The sequence below is a fragment of the Sturnira hondurensis genome, unplaced genomic scaffold (assembly GCF_014824575.4).
Source record: "Sturnira hondurensis isolate 20B ecotype Veracruz unplaced genomic scaffold, ASM1482457v3 Scaffold0009244, whole genome shotgun sequence".
NCBI classification, from domain to species: domain Eukaryota; kingdom Metazoa; phylum Chordata; class Mammalia; order Chiroptera; family Phyllostomidae; genus Sturnira; species Sturnira hondurensis.
In genome coordinates, this window is record NW_028081875.1 from 4,866,938 (window position 1) to 4,883,817 (window position 16,880).

Consider the following 16,880-nt stretch of genomic DNA (forward strand, 5'->3'; position numbering starts at 1 on the left):
TTCATCCCACTCTGGATATGAATCATTTGTCCAGCATTTCCACACTGTACACACTAACCTGTCTGTGAGTCACTTAGTCTCAGTTAATCAGATTTGTTATCAGAGAAGAAACCACACTCACATAACCTTCATTACAGTATATAACAGCCATTCTATTTTATTAGTAGTATTTGTTGTTATTTCTTACTGTATCTAGCTTATAAACTGAACTTCACAATAGGCACATAAGTATAGGAAAGCACATAGTATAGCATTTGATGCTATCACAGTTTCAGGCATCCACTGGGGGATCTTAGACCATATATGCCCTGGGGAAAGGAGGTAGGGAAACTATTGTACTTTTATATCAATGACTGACAGCATATAATCCTTTCCTGGTGAGTCCTTCACAACCCTCATGAGTACTTGAAAAAGGTAGCTTTTTCCCCAGAAAGATTGTTCTAATAGTTTCTAAGCCTGAATACACCTCAAATTCCCCTCAATGATCAACCAAACTCACTATAGATTATAAAGGTGTGTCCAGAAGTATCTATGCTTTATTTCAGAGATGCAAAATACAGAACAGTAACTTCAATAATTAGTGTCTAAACAGAGAGACAGATTACAGTATAATTTTTCACATGGGTACATCAAAGAAATGGGACTTGGAATTACAGCATTAATTCACTGGTTCTGAAAATGTTGCCAGATAAATGGCAGAAGGATAATTACATCCGTAAATACTGCACTGGGTTAGTGTCTTAAGAACTGTGTTCTTCACCATTAATTATCTGTGTGAGTAGCTAACTATTAATGAAAAATGTCAAAAAATAGTATGGGGGAAATAAAAGAAATGAAGCAGACACCCATCTAATATTCTGAAATGTCTTCTTATTTCTTGCATTGTTAAGGAGGCAGATAGATGGTCCACATAAGTGCATTTTCCAAGTACCTGAAGTTCTATCACAACTCAAATTTGAACATTTTAAACAGAGGGCTTCTTAAAATATGGCACACTTCTCTACCTTCTTCAAGCAAAAGCATCAACTATGATGTCACAATTTCCTCATGAACTCACTACTATAAACTAAATTGTCTTTTTACAAATGCCCCTCCCATTGTCACCAGGACTATTCATCTTGTGATTTGTTCCTTGCTCAGGCTGGGCAAATGGGACATTTCATCATGAGAGGCTGAATAAGCAAGACCTCAGGGTAAGAAATCAGGAAAGTTTAATAGAAAGTATGTGGGCCTTTTCCACTTGAAGGTTACAGTCCATAACACCAAAGTTTTCAAGGACAAAAGGAAGATGGGTGGGGGTGAAAAAGAAGAAAGGAGGGAGATCAATTCATAATTCATAATCACCAGTTACCATAGGTTTACTAGGAGCCAGCACTGGGCTGGGCACATTCTGTATCCTGAATGACAAGAGGGGTATCAGTGAGTAGATTAAGCAAATATGCCATCTTACTAAGAAGTGAAAGAAATAAGTCACTTTTACATAGGTTGCCTCTGTATATGTCAGTTTCAGACTACATACAATAGTTTGATTACATACATACTAGTTTTAGACTACATACAATTTTCTATTACAATAATGTATTGCTGAATACCTATGTTGAAAGGACTTAAGCTTTAAAATTCCTCAAGAAAATTAGAACTCCCAAGATTCAAATCTGGTATACTGCCTATACCACAGATGGTAAACACAAGGCCCATGGACTGAATCCAGCCCTCCATTTTGTTTCCACCTGGTGGCGATGTCAGGCTCCTTGCCCCTAGAGTAAAGTAGTTGTCACATTTTTACAGTCCTAAAATTACATTCAGCCCTTTGAAGGCAACCGTGAGGCTGATGTGGCCCCTGGTGAAAATGTGGCCCCAGGAATTTGACACCCCTGGCCTACACTATAAGAAAATATGGCACCAGGTTGACAAAGAGTGGAGATTTGGTGCGAATGACACACCTAAAGAGGGCATGGAAACTCTGCCCCTTGCCCCATACCTTGCCCTATACAGCTTTTCCATCTGACTTCCTGAGTTACATCTTTTTATAATAAACTATTGATCTAGTAAGTAAAATAAAAGAAATACTTTTGGAAATGTGCTTCCATCACCTATAACCCAGTCCCCTCTGCACTGCCCCAAAGAATTGTCTAATTTGCATACACACATTTAATCATCTGTCTGAATAATTTCTTTCTTTCTTTTTTAAAGATTTTATTTATTTATCTTTAGAGGGGAAGGGAAGGAGAGAGGGAGAGAAATATCAATCAATGGTTGCCTCTCACGCGCCCCCTACTGGGTACTCGGCCTGCTACCCAGGCATGTGCCCTGACCAGGAATTGAACCGTGGTTATTTGGTTCACAGGCCCGCGCTCAATCCACTGAACTACACAAGCCAGGGCTGTCTGAATAATTTCTGAAGTAGAAATTATTTTTGAATTAAACTATTTCATTCATTTGAAATGGAACCTATATAATGGCACTCAAAACTACAAATATTTATTTTAAAACTTTAAACATTTCATTTATTTTTTAAAGGTAGTTTTTTAAAATTTATTTATTTTTCAAGTACAGTTTTCTATTACTCCCCTCCCATCCCATCCCACCCCCTCGTGCTTCCCCCTCCCTCCCATTTCCATCCTTCTTAGTTGTTGTCCATGTATCCTTTATATTTGTTCCTCTAAATCCCTCCCCTATTTCCCCTGAAATTCCCTCCCCTCTCCCCTCTGGTCACTGTCAGCCTGTTCTCTATTTCAGTGTCTTTGGTTATATTTTGCTTCCTGTTTGTTTTGTTGTTTAGCTTCCTGTTAAAGGTGATATCATATGGTATTTGTCCTTCATACAAATATTTAGATAAATGAAAATTAAAACAAAATACTGTTTCGACCTAACAGATTGAAAACAGTTGTAATAACTGAAAACATCCAGCCCTGGTGAGGGTATAAGAAAATAAGAATCTATTGATTAGAGTATAGATTGACATAATTATTTTGGTTGAGTGAGTTGGTATCATCTCTTTTAAAATCTTAGTATTTAATGCAGTCTTATCCAGGAATTCCACTTTTAGGTATCTATACTACAGAAAATTATTATTTGCATGAGTACTTGAAGATGTATGTAGAAGGCTGTTTACCACAGTATTATTTGTGTTTTTTTTTAATTTTTATTTAATTCTTGTTCAAGTACAGCTTTCTGAGGATGGGGGAATGGAGTGGGGGTGAGCCATGGGGAGGAAGGTGGGACAACTGAAACTGAATAATAAATTAAAAAATGAGGACAACTTTCCACAGATAAGGAACANAAAATACTGTTTCGACCTAACAGATTGAAAACAGTTGTAATAACTGAAAACATCCAGCCCTGGTGAGGGTATAAGAAAATAAGAATCTATTGATTAGAGTATAGATTGACATAATTATTTTGGTTGAGTAAGTTGGTATCATCTCTTTTAAAATCTTAGTATTTAATGCAGTCTTATCCAGGAATTCCACTTTTAGGTATCTATACTACAGAAAATTATTATTTGCATGAGTTTGAAGATGTATGTAGAAGGCTGTTTACCACAGTATTATTTGTGTTTTTTTTAATTTTTATTTAATTCTTGTTCAAGTACAGCTTTCTGAGGATGAGGGAATGGAGTGGGGGTGAGCCATGGGGAGAAAGGTGGGACAACTGAAACTGAACAATAAATTAAAAAATGAGGACAACTTTCCACAGATAAGGAACAATTAAAATAATTTACATTAGAGCCACATAATAACATAGCCAGTAAAAGGAATAGAATTAAGCTGAAAATTGAATTAAGCTGGAATAGAATTAAGCTTTAGAGGATGAGCTGATGAGCTGCTACATTAACTAAAAAATACAATTTAAATAACATACGATCTTGCCTATGTGTATACACATACACACAGAAAGGATACACATATATTTGCATATGTGTATAGTTTCATACTCAGAAATCATAATTTTTGCTTTAAAGTTTTTTCTGAATAAAAATATCATTTATTTTATTAACTAAACCCATACCTCAAATTAATTAGTAAATGACAGAAAAAATGAGACATTTTTAAATGAAATAAAGATGATACAACAATTATTAGAACTTACAAGATCCTAAGCAACCCATTTGTGAAAATGTCTCATAACATAATTTTTAAAATTCCCTACTTGCAAATATTTAACAATAACACTTTAAAGAATGTATTTTCCCAGAGGATAGGAGGGCCTAATTTATCTGTAATTTACCTAATTTACTAACAGTAGAAACTTCATAAATCAGGAAGTAGGGTTTGAAAAGTGTGAACAAATCAATTAAAATGTTATTTCACTTACAAAATTCCTCTTCTTCAGAATGTGTTTGGCTTGTATTAGCATGTGTATCCTAATCAAAAGCAGTTTATAAAGGGTGCCCTGGCTGGTGTAGCTCAGTGGATTGAGCACGGGCCTGTGAACCACACAATCACGGTTCTATTCCCAGTCAGGGCACATGCCTGGGTTGCAGGCCAGTTCCCAGCAGGGGACTCACGAGAGGCAACCATACATTGATATTTCTCTCCTTCTCTCCTTCCCTTCCTCTCTAAAGATAAATAAATAAAATCTTTTAAAAAAGCAGTTTATAAAGGGAGAATTATGCAGTATTTAGCCATGAATAAGAACAACGTAGAAAATAATTTTTATTAGGAATTTTCTTCTTGTTCTAATTAAGTCAATAATTTCTACCTGAACTTACTCTACTCTCCTTGAGAGTCTTTTTTTTCGATATGGACATGCTGTCTGGACCTCAGAATGAAAAGTAAGTTCTCTACATGAAGAGTAAAAATGGCATCACTTTACACTGTATGCATAATGCTCAAAATCCACCTCCTTCTTTTTGCTTTCCTTCATCATTAAACTTCTTTAAAGAGCAGTGTGTATTACCTTGTCTTAACTTTCTTATCTCTCTTTATTCAGCTCACTGCAATCTGATTACCAATCTCCAACTCTGCCCTTCAAGGATGGACAATACTTGACCCCAAACCAAGTGGTCAGAAAAAGGGCACTGGTGGCTAAGGGACTGAGTGGCTAAGGTTAGCACAGGGGAGCCAAAGGGATGAGCATGGAAGAAAGTTGAGGTCCAGACCCTGGGGAAGGGGCAGAGTTCACAGCCATGAGAATAAGAAAAAAAAAGGAGAAGCAAATAAGGATAAGGTTAGGTGGGGCTGGAGTCTGGAGCAGAGAACAGGTTAGGGCAGACAACCCCCCTCCCTCTCGCCCAAAGTTCACCTGACTTCTCTTTAATAGATATAGAATGATTCAGGTGATTAATATCTCTTAAATGAGTTTTGGTAGTTGGTGTTTTTCAAGAATAGTGCCCATTTTATCTAAACAGTTGAGTTTATACAGTTGTAGTATTCCATTATCCTTTTTAATATCTGTAAAATCTGTGGTGATATCACCTCTTATTGCCGATATTAGTGATTTATCTTCCTCTTTTTTTCTTTTGGTCAGTTTGGCTAGAAGCTCATCAGTTTTATTCATCTCATCAGTGTCTTTTTAAATTTTCAAATTCAATAGCTTCTTTTCTGTACTCAAATTATTTTATTTCACTGCATTGTTTGTCACTTGACCAGTCTTTGACCTCTGCAATACTCGTTTCCTTCTTGTTTTCTTTCTCATTATCATTAGCAGCTCATTTTCATCTTTCACTATTCTGCCCTTTTTCATTTTAAAATCTCTTCCTCAACTAGACAGTCTCCTTTATTATGATATCCTCACTCATGAGAGCACAAGTATTTCCAACTCTCTCCTGTCCATCTAATGCTATGATTTCTACTTTCAGCTAATGAATCCATCAGCTCTCCAAAATCCTGAGTCATCATTAACTCATTTTTATCCTTGAACTTATCCATCCAAACTGCACTTTCCCTGATCCACGCCCCTACCCGCATCTCTCTGATTTGTCACTGCCTAAATTCCAGCCAGTACTATTCCTTGGCAGCCTGTTCTGTATTCCGCCCCTATAAGCCACTAACCACATGAAAATCAGTTACGTTTTAACACACAGCACATATTATGCCCTTCAACTTCAGTGCTCCCTGCTGGCTCCAAGATAAAGCCCTCTCACTGCAGTTCTTCCTTTGCTATCCAGGATCTTCTCTTCCTCCTCACACCTTGAACAGCAGCTGTACCTGACTACCTACCTGGTAATAGGCCAGGTGCTTTCCCATCTCCATGCCTTTGCTCATTCTGTCACTCAGACTAAACTTTGATTTATCCTTCCTGACTAGATTCACAGGCTACTTTCTCTGTGGTGCCTTTTTTTCTTTAAAATTATTTTTTCATTGAGGTACAATAACATATACCAAAATGCATAGATATTAAGAATTGCAGTTTAATGACTTTTGACAACTGCTTACACTGCCATCAGTATACAGAACATTGCCATCACCCCAGAATTCCATACTGCCTCTCCCAGTCTCACTTGTCCCTCCAACCAGAGGCAACCACTGATCTGATTTCTATCTCTACAGATTAGTTTTACCTGTTTCATACATTGTAAAAGTGGAATCAACAGTATATGACATTTGTTTCCATGTTTGCCTTCTTTCATTCAGTATTAACTTTCTGAGACTGATCCATGCTATTAGTGTGTAATACATACTTCATTCCATTTCATTGCTGAGTAATACCTATTGTATGGTATGCCATAAGTTATACATGTAAACATTTACCTGTTGATGGACATTTAGACTTTTGTGTATTGGAGGCGGAAAAGAAGGGATTGTATGAAGCTGTCTTCATCCCTCTCTGTTTTACCCTCTTCCAAGCTACTAGATTGCTCTTCCAAGCAATGTAATACATAGCATTACAGTTTATTGTAGATAGTCCTCTGTCCCCCACATAACTATAATGAAAATAACGATATTTGACTGATAGGCCTTCTGGCCAAGATGGAGGCGTAGGTAGACACACTGTGCCTCCTCACACAACCAAAATTAAGGACAACAAAAAATTTAGAAACAAAAAAATAACCAGAACTGACAGAAAATTGAACTGTACAGAATTCGGATAACCATTCAACCAGACGGGTAAGAGGGGAGGAGTCGGCAGCCAGCGGAGAGGGGTTGCAGCAGAAAAAAGCAGTGGCTGGTGACCTGGGTACGCAAGCAGCAGTTGGCCAATCCCAGGTGCGGGACAGCAATGAGCAGACCCAGTGAAGCACACAAGGCAGCCGGCTGACTGCGGTCCCACATTCATGTGCAGATAAACCAGGCAAAAATAGGCAGTGAGACAGACCGTGCAACCCTGGGTCCCAGTGCTGGGAAATAAAGCCTAAAAGCACCAATTGAAAACACTTGTGGGGGTTCAGGTGCCGGGAGAGACTCCCAGCCCTGTTTGTTGGAGAGACTCACAGGCTCCTAGAACATACACAACAAGCCCACCCACCTGGGAACCAGCACCAAAAGGGCACGATGTGCTTATGGGAAGCGGCAGAGGAGACTGAAATCCAAGAGACAGCAGAGCAAGTGCCATTGTTCCCTCTCTGACCCCACCCCCACACACAGCATAACAACCCAATGACAGGTGTTGCCCCACACTGGTGAACATCTAAGGCTCTGCCCCTCATACATAACAGGTGTGACCAAAACAAAAAAATGGTTTGAATGGAAGAATAGATCAAAGCCCCAGAGCCAATACATCTGAGTGACCGAGACATAGCCAACCTATCAGATGCACAGTTCAAATCACTACTGATCAGGATGCTCACAGAATTGGTTGATTTTGGTTGCAAATTAAATGAAAAAAATGAAGGCCACACTAAGTGAAATGAAGGAAAATGCACGGGTAACCAACAGCGATGGGAAGAAAACTGGGACTCAAATCAATGGAGTGGACCAGAAGGAAGGAAGAAACAACCAAACAGAAAAGAATAAAGAAACAAGAATTCAAAAAATGAGGACAGCCTTAGGAACCTCCAGGACATCTTTGAATGTTCCAACATCTGATTTATACGGGTACCAGAAGGGGAGGAGGAAGAGCAACAAGTGGAAAACTTATTTGAACAAATAATAAAGAAGAACTTGCTCAATCTGGCAAAGGAAATAAACGTCCAGGAAGTCCGGGAAGCTCAGAGAGTCCCAAAGAAGTTGGACCCAAGGAGGAACACACCAAGGCACATCATAATTACATTAACCAAGATTAAAATGAAAGAGAGAATCTTAAAAGCAGCAAGAGATAAGAGAACAGTCACCTACAAAGGAGTTCCCATCAGATTGTTAGTGGATTTCTCAAAAGAGACCTTACAGGCAAGAATGGGCTGGAAAGAAGTATTCCAAATCATGAAAGGCAAGGACCTACAGCCAAGATTGCTCTATCCAGCAAAGCTTTCCTTTAGAATAGAAGGGCAGATAAAATGCTTTCCAGATAAGGTCAAGTTAAGGGAGTTCATAATCACCAAGCCCTTACTATATGAAATGTTAAAGGGACTTATCTAAGAGAAGGAAAATAAAAAATATGAACAGTAAAAAGACAGCAAACTCACTGTTATTAACAACCACACCTAAAACAGAAACAAACTAAGCAAACAACTAGAACAGGAACACAACCACAGAAATGGAGATCATATGGAGGGTTAGCAACAGAGGAGTGGGAAGAGATGGGGAAAAGATACAGAGAATAAGTAGCATAGACGGTAGGTCGAAAACAGATAGGGGGAGGTTAAGAATAGTATGGGAAATGTAGAAGCTAAAGAACTTATGACACATAGACATGAACTAAAAGAGGGGAATGTGGGTGGGAGGGGGTGTGCAGGGTGGAGGGGAATGAAGTGGGGGAAATGGGACAACTGTAATAGCAGCTGTAAAAAATAATGATATTTAATTTCCCTAAGCATTTACACGGGACTAGAAGTTTGCTAAGTACTTCACTTTCTTTGGCTCATCCAGTCACTGCAACATTCCCACCTAGATGACAACATGCTTATACTCACTATGGAAACAGAGGCCAGTTCCTTTTTTAAGTGAACCCATTTGTTAGTAACAGAACAAAGGTCAGAGTCTACATCTACCTCATAGCATTATTATAAATTCTTAATAACTATTGTGTAATACTACATGCCTGGTAAATAGTAGGCTCTCAAGTTTTTAAAATTTTAATTCAATACTTTCTAAAGAAACTCAGCACTTATCAAATGTGGCAACCACTGACTGAAAAAGATATAATTTATTCTTCACTGACAGTAAGTATTTATTTTTCACTATTCACTCCCCAGAGGGGAGGTGGGAGGGAGATAACAGGGAAAAGAAGGAAAAGGTTTGTCAAGGAACATGTATAAAGAACCTATGGACAAAGCCAAAGGGGAATAGGTTTGAGGTGGGAGGTGGGCATGGGTGGGGCGGGGGAAGTGATAGCAAGAAAAAAAAGACAACTGTATTCAAACAACGAATAAAAATAAAAAATTGATAAAAAAGAAACCCAAGAAACTGCTGTTGTAAAATGGTTTCCTATGCATTCTCCTTTTAAAACAGCCATTCTATTTCGCTCACAATTTTGTGAGTCAAAAATCTGGGGGGACTCAGCTGGACAGTTCTTCCTTGGGGTCTCACGTGCAACTAGTCAGATGTTGGTTGGACTGCAGAAATAGGGGGACTCTCCTTGCCTAGATGTCCTCGCTGGCTTACTCACATGGCTGTCAGCCAATGCTGTCAGTAAGAGCCCTGTTGGGGCCATTGACCCCAGTACTAACACATGACCTCTCTAGCCTGGTAGTCTCAAGGTAGTCAGACTTCTTCCCCTCATTTCCTCTAAAACAAGAGTACCAAGAGAACTCCAAAGAGAACCAGCCTCAGAAATCACAGAGCAGCCCTTCCATCATGCTTTATGGGTTGAAAAGTCACAATCTGGTCAGATAAAGACGGACACAGACTCCACCTCTTGATGAGAGGAGTGGTAAGGCCACATTATAGGAGAGTTTGCAGGATGGAAGATGGTGTTGCAGCAATCTTTGGAAAAACAGACTCCAACAAAGTTCAGATTGCTGAATTTAGGGGCATGTTATGTGGGGCATTGATGGTAAAAACTTTTGACTTGGAAAACTCCTCTTTGGGGTCAATAGAACCCTTGTCCCCTGAATGTCAGAAAGTAAGTGGGCTTTACTAGGAAAACTAAATAGCAGATTCATTTTTAAGCTTGTTTTATCTTAAAAAGCTATTTCCCTCAGTGTGAGACCAAGTGTGGACTGTGTTTTAGGAAACCCATAAGTAGTAAATGTACAACTTTGCCAGCCACATAAGCACCAAATGAGTTCCATTAGATACTTAGTCCATAACTTATGTCATCAAGAGCAACTTTAAATATCTTCAAATGAAGTAATACTTATGGATATTATAAAACAATTCAATCCAAATTATAACCACTTCCAGTAAAGCTGGCAATTTAAAAACTCTGCATAAGGTAACTGTCAGGGTAAAACTTAGGTAACAAAAGGCACTGCTCAGAACTTACCTGGCTTTGCGAATGTGCAGTTGAGGGTAATGACTGTGCCTGTGACATATATACACAGCAAAGTCCTCATCATATGTCAGACTTGGAATGTTCCCCACTTGGTCAAACACAGTTACAAGAGTTGAGCCTAAATCACAGAGACAAAGTAATGCAGCCTTGTTTTACCAAGGAATAACTCTAGAACTTCAGAACAAAATGTAGTTTCCATTCTAAATTGTGTTTTATTGTTATAATCAAATAGGCACATTATATATTTTGGACCTGCAGACCATTCTTATTTCCCATTCACCAAAGCAACATTTTGAACATGAATTTCCGTATTACCAACTAGGGACTAGAGGCAGTTAGCAGACCTTACCTAGGCTCATGTAGGATGGCACTATGAGAAAGATGAAGTGCAGTTCTGGCACTGCCTTAAACACAGTCCTGTTAGGGGAAAGAGAGGGCAGGATGAGTGTTAATAAACAAGCAACCCCATTAGCTGGCACATGACTGAGACAAATGATGTGTTCATACAACACATGCCCTCCCTGCTCCCTGCCTGCCAGAGAAGAACATCTTCAAGGCAATTTCTCTTTCTTCTCTTCTTTTCCTTGGTTTACAAACAGCCCTTTTTCTATCTGTTCCATGGAGGTAGGAAAAATAGAGGGTGCCATGTTCATGCAGCACACCAGATTGCTGCTAATATTAACCTTTGACCTGGCATCTGGATGGTCTGGTGTGACATTTCAAGAGTGACTTGAAAGCTGAGGCCGCCACCCTCAAATGTCTTTGCAGGCTATCAGAGATGCATCACCATCACCCACTAGCCCCGCTGATCATATTTCAGTGTGTCATACTATTCAAGATGCTTCTGCAATCTGTCATGTTAATAAATATGTATAAAGACAAAGGCAAATCATTTTTCAAAACACCCAAACTTGTGACTTTTCCCTTACTTCCCCCCAAATCCATGTTGTTAAATGGGTGAACTACTATTTGCTTCAAACAATGGCAGTTAAAAATGTATACTGAAGGAAGCCTCACTTCAAAGAATAGATTATTTTCTTTCAGAAATATCACTGCTATTCCATAAATTCTTAATACAGCCATAAATTACAAGTAAATTTAACACCTCAAAGAATTTCAGGTCCTTTAAAAACATTTTAAAACTACAGGCCCTCTGTATCCCCAGCTTCTACATCCATAGATTAAATCAACCACAGATCAAAAATATTTTTGATATTTCATAAAAATGAAATATTTTTCATTTTTATTTCTTAAAATAAATTTTTAAAATTCTTTATTCACTACTTTTAGAGAGAAGGCAAAGAGAGACAGAGAGAGAAACATCTATTTGTTGTTCCATTTATTTATGCAATCATTGGTTGATTCTTATCTGTGCCTTGGCTGGGAATTAAACATGCAACTTCTGCATATCAAGACAATACTCTAACCAACTACACTACCCAGCCAGGGCCTCAAAAATATTTTTTTTAAAAATGTTACTTCGCTGCTGATGTGCACCATGTACTTAGGCCTACAAAAACTACATCTAAACTGAACATGTACAAACTTTTTCTTGTCATTATTCCCTAAACAATATAGTGTATCAACTAATCACATAACATTTCCATTGTATTAGGTATTATAAGTAACCTACAGATAATTTAAAGTACACAAGAGGGTGTGCATAGATTATATGCAAATACTATGCCATTTTATATAAGAAACTTGGACACAGCAGATTTTGGTATCCTCGGGGCTTCTAAAACCAATTCTCCTTACATACTGAGGGACTACTACATCCACATGGTCTCTTTCATGTCACTTTGGCATTAATGTGTCTTGTCTATGGTGCTGCTGCCAGTCCCCCAAGTCATTGTCTACAAGGTTCCTGCCACTTACCGAATAATTTCTTTGCAGCAACCAACAGAATACTCATCCACAGCCACAAAGAGGTGCATGAACAATGTGTTCAAAGGCTGCAGAAGAAAAGGGAACATAACTAAAGGCTGAGTAAGCATTGTGGCTATGCTAGAGCAGGGTGGGAGGTGAGAGGTAAGAGGACAGTTTGGGGCAGTCACAGGCATATGCCTGCACTGTGTTTGTGATGGTATTTTATATCTACAGTGATGAGACACCCAGGCAGTGTTCGAGCTTTCTTTTGGACCCTGTTCACAATCTTCTGTCCTCTTAGCTCAGAATTATTCAAGGTAACAGGAATTATAAATGATTCCATGGAACTGGCTCTTCTTCCTGCCCTCACAAACCGGCTGTGGGCAGGAAAGTGCCTGCAGGGGAGTGAGATCAATTATTAACTCAGTAGTCTTGTCCTTGAGGGTGTCTACACCAAGTGACAATCACCCCTTCCCAGGGCCTGTTAAGTAATCAGCTGCTGCTCTATTCAAGTGATGTGAGGTACAGTCTCATGAATTTGAAGGATGGAAGGCAGATGACACATATGAATCCAATGGTTTATTTTGTTTAGCATTCCCAGAGTCAGAAACAAGTATTATTCTTGGAATCCAGAAAACCTGAAGGTGAAAACCCAAAGTAGCAGGATTCTAACATTACTTTCATGCAAAATCTTTCAAGGTTTTTTTTTTAAGATTTTATTTGTTCATCTTTAGAGGGGAAGGGAAGGAGAGAGGGAGAGAAATATCAATGTATGGTTGCCTCTCATGTGTCCCCTGCTGGGAACTGGCCTGCAACCCAGGTATGTGCCCTGACTGGGAATTGAACCGCGATCCTTTGCTTCACAGGCCTGCACTCAATCCACTGAGCTACACCAGCCAGGGCTCAAGTTTTTAAAGAGCTTTGTCTTGTAACTTCTGGAGTCTTCTTAAATGGCCTAAATAATGAGCAGTTGTTTTATACAAGGTCTGTCCATAAGGTATCCAGCAATGTGAAAAATAAAGATACTTATTAAAGAAGTTACAAGATACAAGAAACATCGTACATAGGACAATGACATCTCAGTACCCTTCAAAGCAGGCACCTTGGGACCTCACACAGTTCAAAATGCCATCAGCTGCTCTATCATATTTTCCTGAATCTCATCAATGATCTGAAATCTCTTCCCTTTCAAAGGTGCTTTTAATTTGGGGAAAAGCTACAAGTCACAGGGCACCAAATCTGGACTGTCAGGGGGCTGAGTCACCTGGGTGATTTGATGTTTCACAAAAACTTTCCATGATATGTGATGCATGAGCAAACAGTTGTTGTGCTAAAGCTGCCAATCAACAGTTGCCCATAGCTACAGCCTTCTGAATCTTTCAAATAGTGTCCTCAGAGGAATGTTCAAGCTTAACACAAAATCTGATGCATATTTTTGCTCTACTAGCTCACTTATTTTCACTGTGACAGCTGCACAGTACACATGCTCACTCAATGGCATCTATCACCCCCACTGACTAGTATAGTGACTAGTACATGAAGTGAATCATTCATGTGCATTCCACTCTACTCTCCTTGGCTGCCAGGTTACATTGTGCAAACTGTTCTTGTTATATTAACAATGGCTGCACTTTTTCCAGACAGATCTCATATATCCACATATCAGGTCCACTCAACTCAGTACCCCTGTGTTTATGGAAAATCTTCAAATTCCAGAATTAATGCAAAGTGGCTGACTGGTTGGGGCAGTGCTTGCACTTGGGTCAGGACAATAGAAGTGCTGTGTTTCTTGTTTCTGAGCAATTTTATAGATGGCCTTGGGTTACCATCTGCACATCCTGTGCCTTGGTCTCCCCTCCTTTTGGGTGGCGTATGCCTCAGGAACACTCAGAAGAAGCATTTATCAGGCACAAACTGGCTTGAGAAGTATCATGCATTTGGTTCACGAGCTTGAAAATTCCCAAAAGGCAAACACCACAAACCCCAAAGTCCAGATAACAACAACAGTTAACACTGACACAAATAGAAGTACTTTCCATTTATTGAGTCATCTAAATCCCAAAGAACCTTACTTAATATTTGCTTTACATTCCAAGCAGGACTATCCTTAGGAGTACATAGTTGATTACTTGGCTGACTTAGCTCCCAAATTCTCTCTTCCAACAAAAATATGATAATTCAAGATTTAGTATTTAGCTTTAAAAGATAAAAATTATGATTTTAACTGCAAATACCCCTGGAATAGGGGTATTTGATAACTTGCAAACATAACTTGCAAAACTTAATGTATCATTAAGTTTTAAGGCTGTATACCAATACTCTCCAATAGAAAAATAATTTGAGCCACAAATGCAAACCACATATTATAATTTTAAATTTCCTAACAGACATATTAAAAAGGCTAAACACAAACAGGTGAGATTATTTTTTCATATTTTAACTAACCTAATACATTCAATAAAGATTGTTAGAGATGTTTTATATTCTTTTTTTTCTATTATTTGAAATCTGATGTATATATACTTACAGCACACCTCAGTTCAGACTAGCCACATTTCAAGTGCTCAATAGTTACTTGTAGTTCGTCACTGCTATAGTGGACAACCGAGCTCTATACTATTGTAGGAAGTGGTTTAAAAATAAACAATCTTAAGAGAACAAGAAAAAAAGCAAAGGAAAAAGGATTTATGAAAAACACTGTTGATTCATAATTTTCAAAAAGGTAAAATAATGATCCTAATGCAAATATAAAATGACCACACATCAGAGAATTATTCAATCCATCAGATAATGAGGTGACCAATGAGATGATAAAAATGATTCATTGCACTTGAGATGCTGGCCATTTTAAGCAATTTAATAAGAGAATATTAGAAAATATTGCTGGGTATGATATGAAATAGCTAATGTCCTAATGGGCCAGCACTAAAACCTTTGAGGTTCTCTCTTCCACCAGACAGGATTTATGTCTCAAATGGATAAACACATACAAGTTAATTGCTGTTCTTACAGAACTGTAAAATAGACCAATCAATAGAATGTCAGTCAAAGGTAAAAGCACTGATTGAAAGAATCTTTCTGGACTAGTTCCAAGTTTGAGATAATTTTTCTGACGATGGTAACTGGGTATACAGGGTGGTGAGGAAGAGAAGAACATAGAGGACGAGAAGAAGGCACCGTCTAGTTGAATCAGTGCTGAATAATGAGCCGAGTGTGCACGTGTATGTGCATGCACACCCACATATGTGAGAGGTGAACTCACTCATGCATTCAATTGATATTCCCCAGGGGTCTGGGGATGTGCTATTGAATTCCACTGACAAGCAAGTATGCTCCCCACAGTCACAGTGTCTGGCTTTCCACAGAAACTGGGGCCAGACACTGGTCTGGCTCTGGCAGGCCAAGGTCAGGAAGAGCTCAGATGTGGCACCAGCTACCAAGGCCCAACTCCCTGAGAACTGCCGACCTGCCCATTATTACCCAACATGTTGTTGTCAGGTGCCCACAACTAGAAGACATCAAATGAGCCAGAGTACACAAAGGCACCTTGAAAATTATAGTGTGTGACATGAATCTGAGGCTGTTGTCATTATTAGAGAGGTAAATATGCTGATGGCAGGTGCCCTCCCAACACATCCAAGATTTGAGATACTGATGCTTGGTGCAGTGTGGAGCCCTAGCAAGCAGATGTTCTAATGCTCTAATTCCTTCCTCCCAGTCCTCACCAGCAGAGCATGACCTGGACCATGCAGCTGTCTGATGTATTACCTACCTTTTCCTATTCCCACAGACCCACTTTTCCTCCCTACCAGCTAATTTCATTTTCAATAGTCATGATGTCTATACTCTATTTTGGGAGTTTTGAATTGCTTAGTCCAAAATTGAAAAGACATATATGTAAACACTGGGCTTCCCTTCAAAATCAAGACTATTCTAATAAGCATTGTGCATGATTGCTTACTGTGCATGGGATATCACTGTCAAGCTCCCGGAACAATGACACCCAGTCATCCTGCTTGACCACATTCCAATTGGGATAGTCCACGAAGGTAGCCTGGGCCATGATTTCCTCCTTGTCATTGTAGAGAGTAATGGCAAGGTTTGCCTTCTCCCTGTGGAAATGATTAAAATGGCACACATAAATAAGATTAGTGAAAGTGAGATGAGGATGTCATTTTCTCCCTGTCCGGCTACTGGAGGTCAGCAACCATTGTATAAGGTATGATAACCATTGAAAGAGTTGGAGACAATGTGACGGCCAACTTTGGGAATACATCTTTCAGGACATCTGGTATATGAACTAAATTTTTATTGAAAATTATTTTCATTGGAAAGGTACTCTATTTATTACATGAATTATCCATATGCTTGGAGATTGGGCTGGGGAAATTGTTTGACTGTAATGTTTCCCCTTTCCTCTCCATGTTGCCAATACCACTGTGTTAAGCCTAAGCATATACAGTTAGGGTGGGCAATGCCTCGGTCTGACCAGGACTGATGTGTCCAGGACATGGGACTGTCAGTGCTAAAACCAG

The 16,880-nt window shown here is 39.0% G+C and overlaps 1 protein-coding gene across 1 annotated transcript in view; it reads right to left on the reverse strand.

The window, feature by feature from the left end:
• Window positions 1-16,451, reverse strand: part of CFAP61 (cilia and flagella associated protein 61) — a 354,812-nt gene extending 338,361 nt beyond the window's left edge. Inside the window, exons 1-4 of the mRNA XM_037057020.1 lie at window positions 16,307-16,451; window positions 12,355-12,431; window positions 10,826-10,893; window positions 10,468-10,594 (exon numbers count right to left, since the gene is read on the reverse strand). Coding sequence (XP_036912915.1) covers window positions 10,468-10,594; window positions 10,826-10,893; window positions 12,355-12,431; window positions 16,307-16,408 — 374 coding nt within the window. The 5' untranslated portion in view covers window positions 16,409-16,451. The remainder of the gene's footprint in view (window positions 1-10,467; window positions 10,595-10,825; window positions 10,894-12,354; window positions 12,432-16,306) is intronic.
• Window positions 16,452-16,880: the final 429 nt, after the last annotated feature.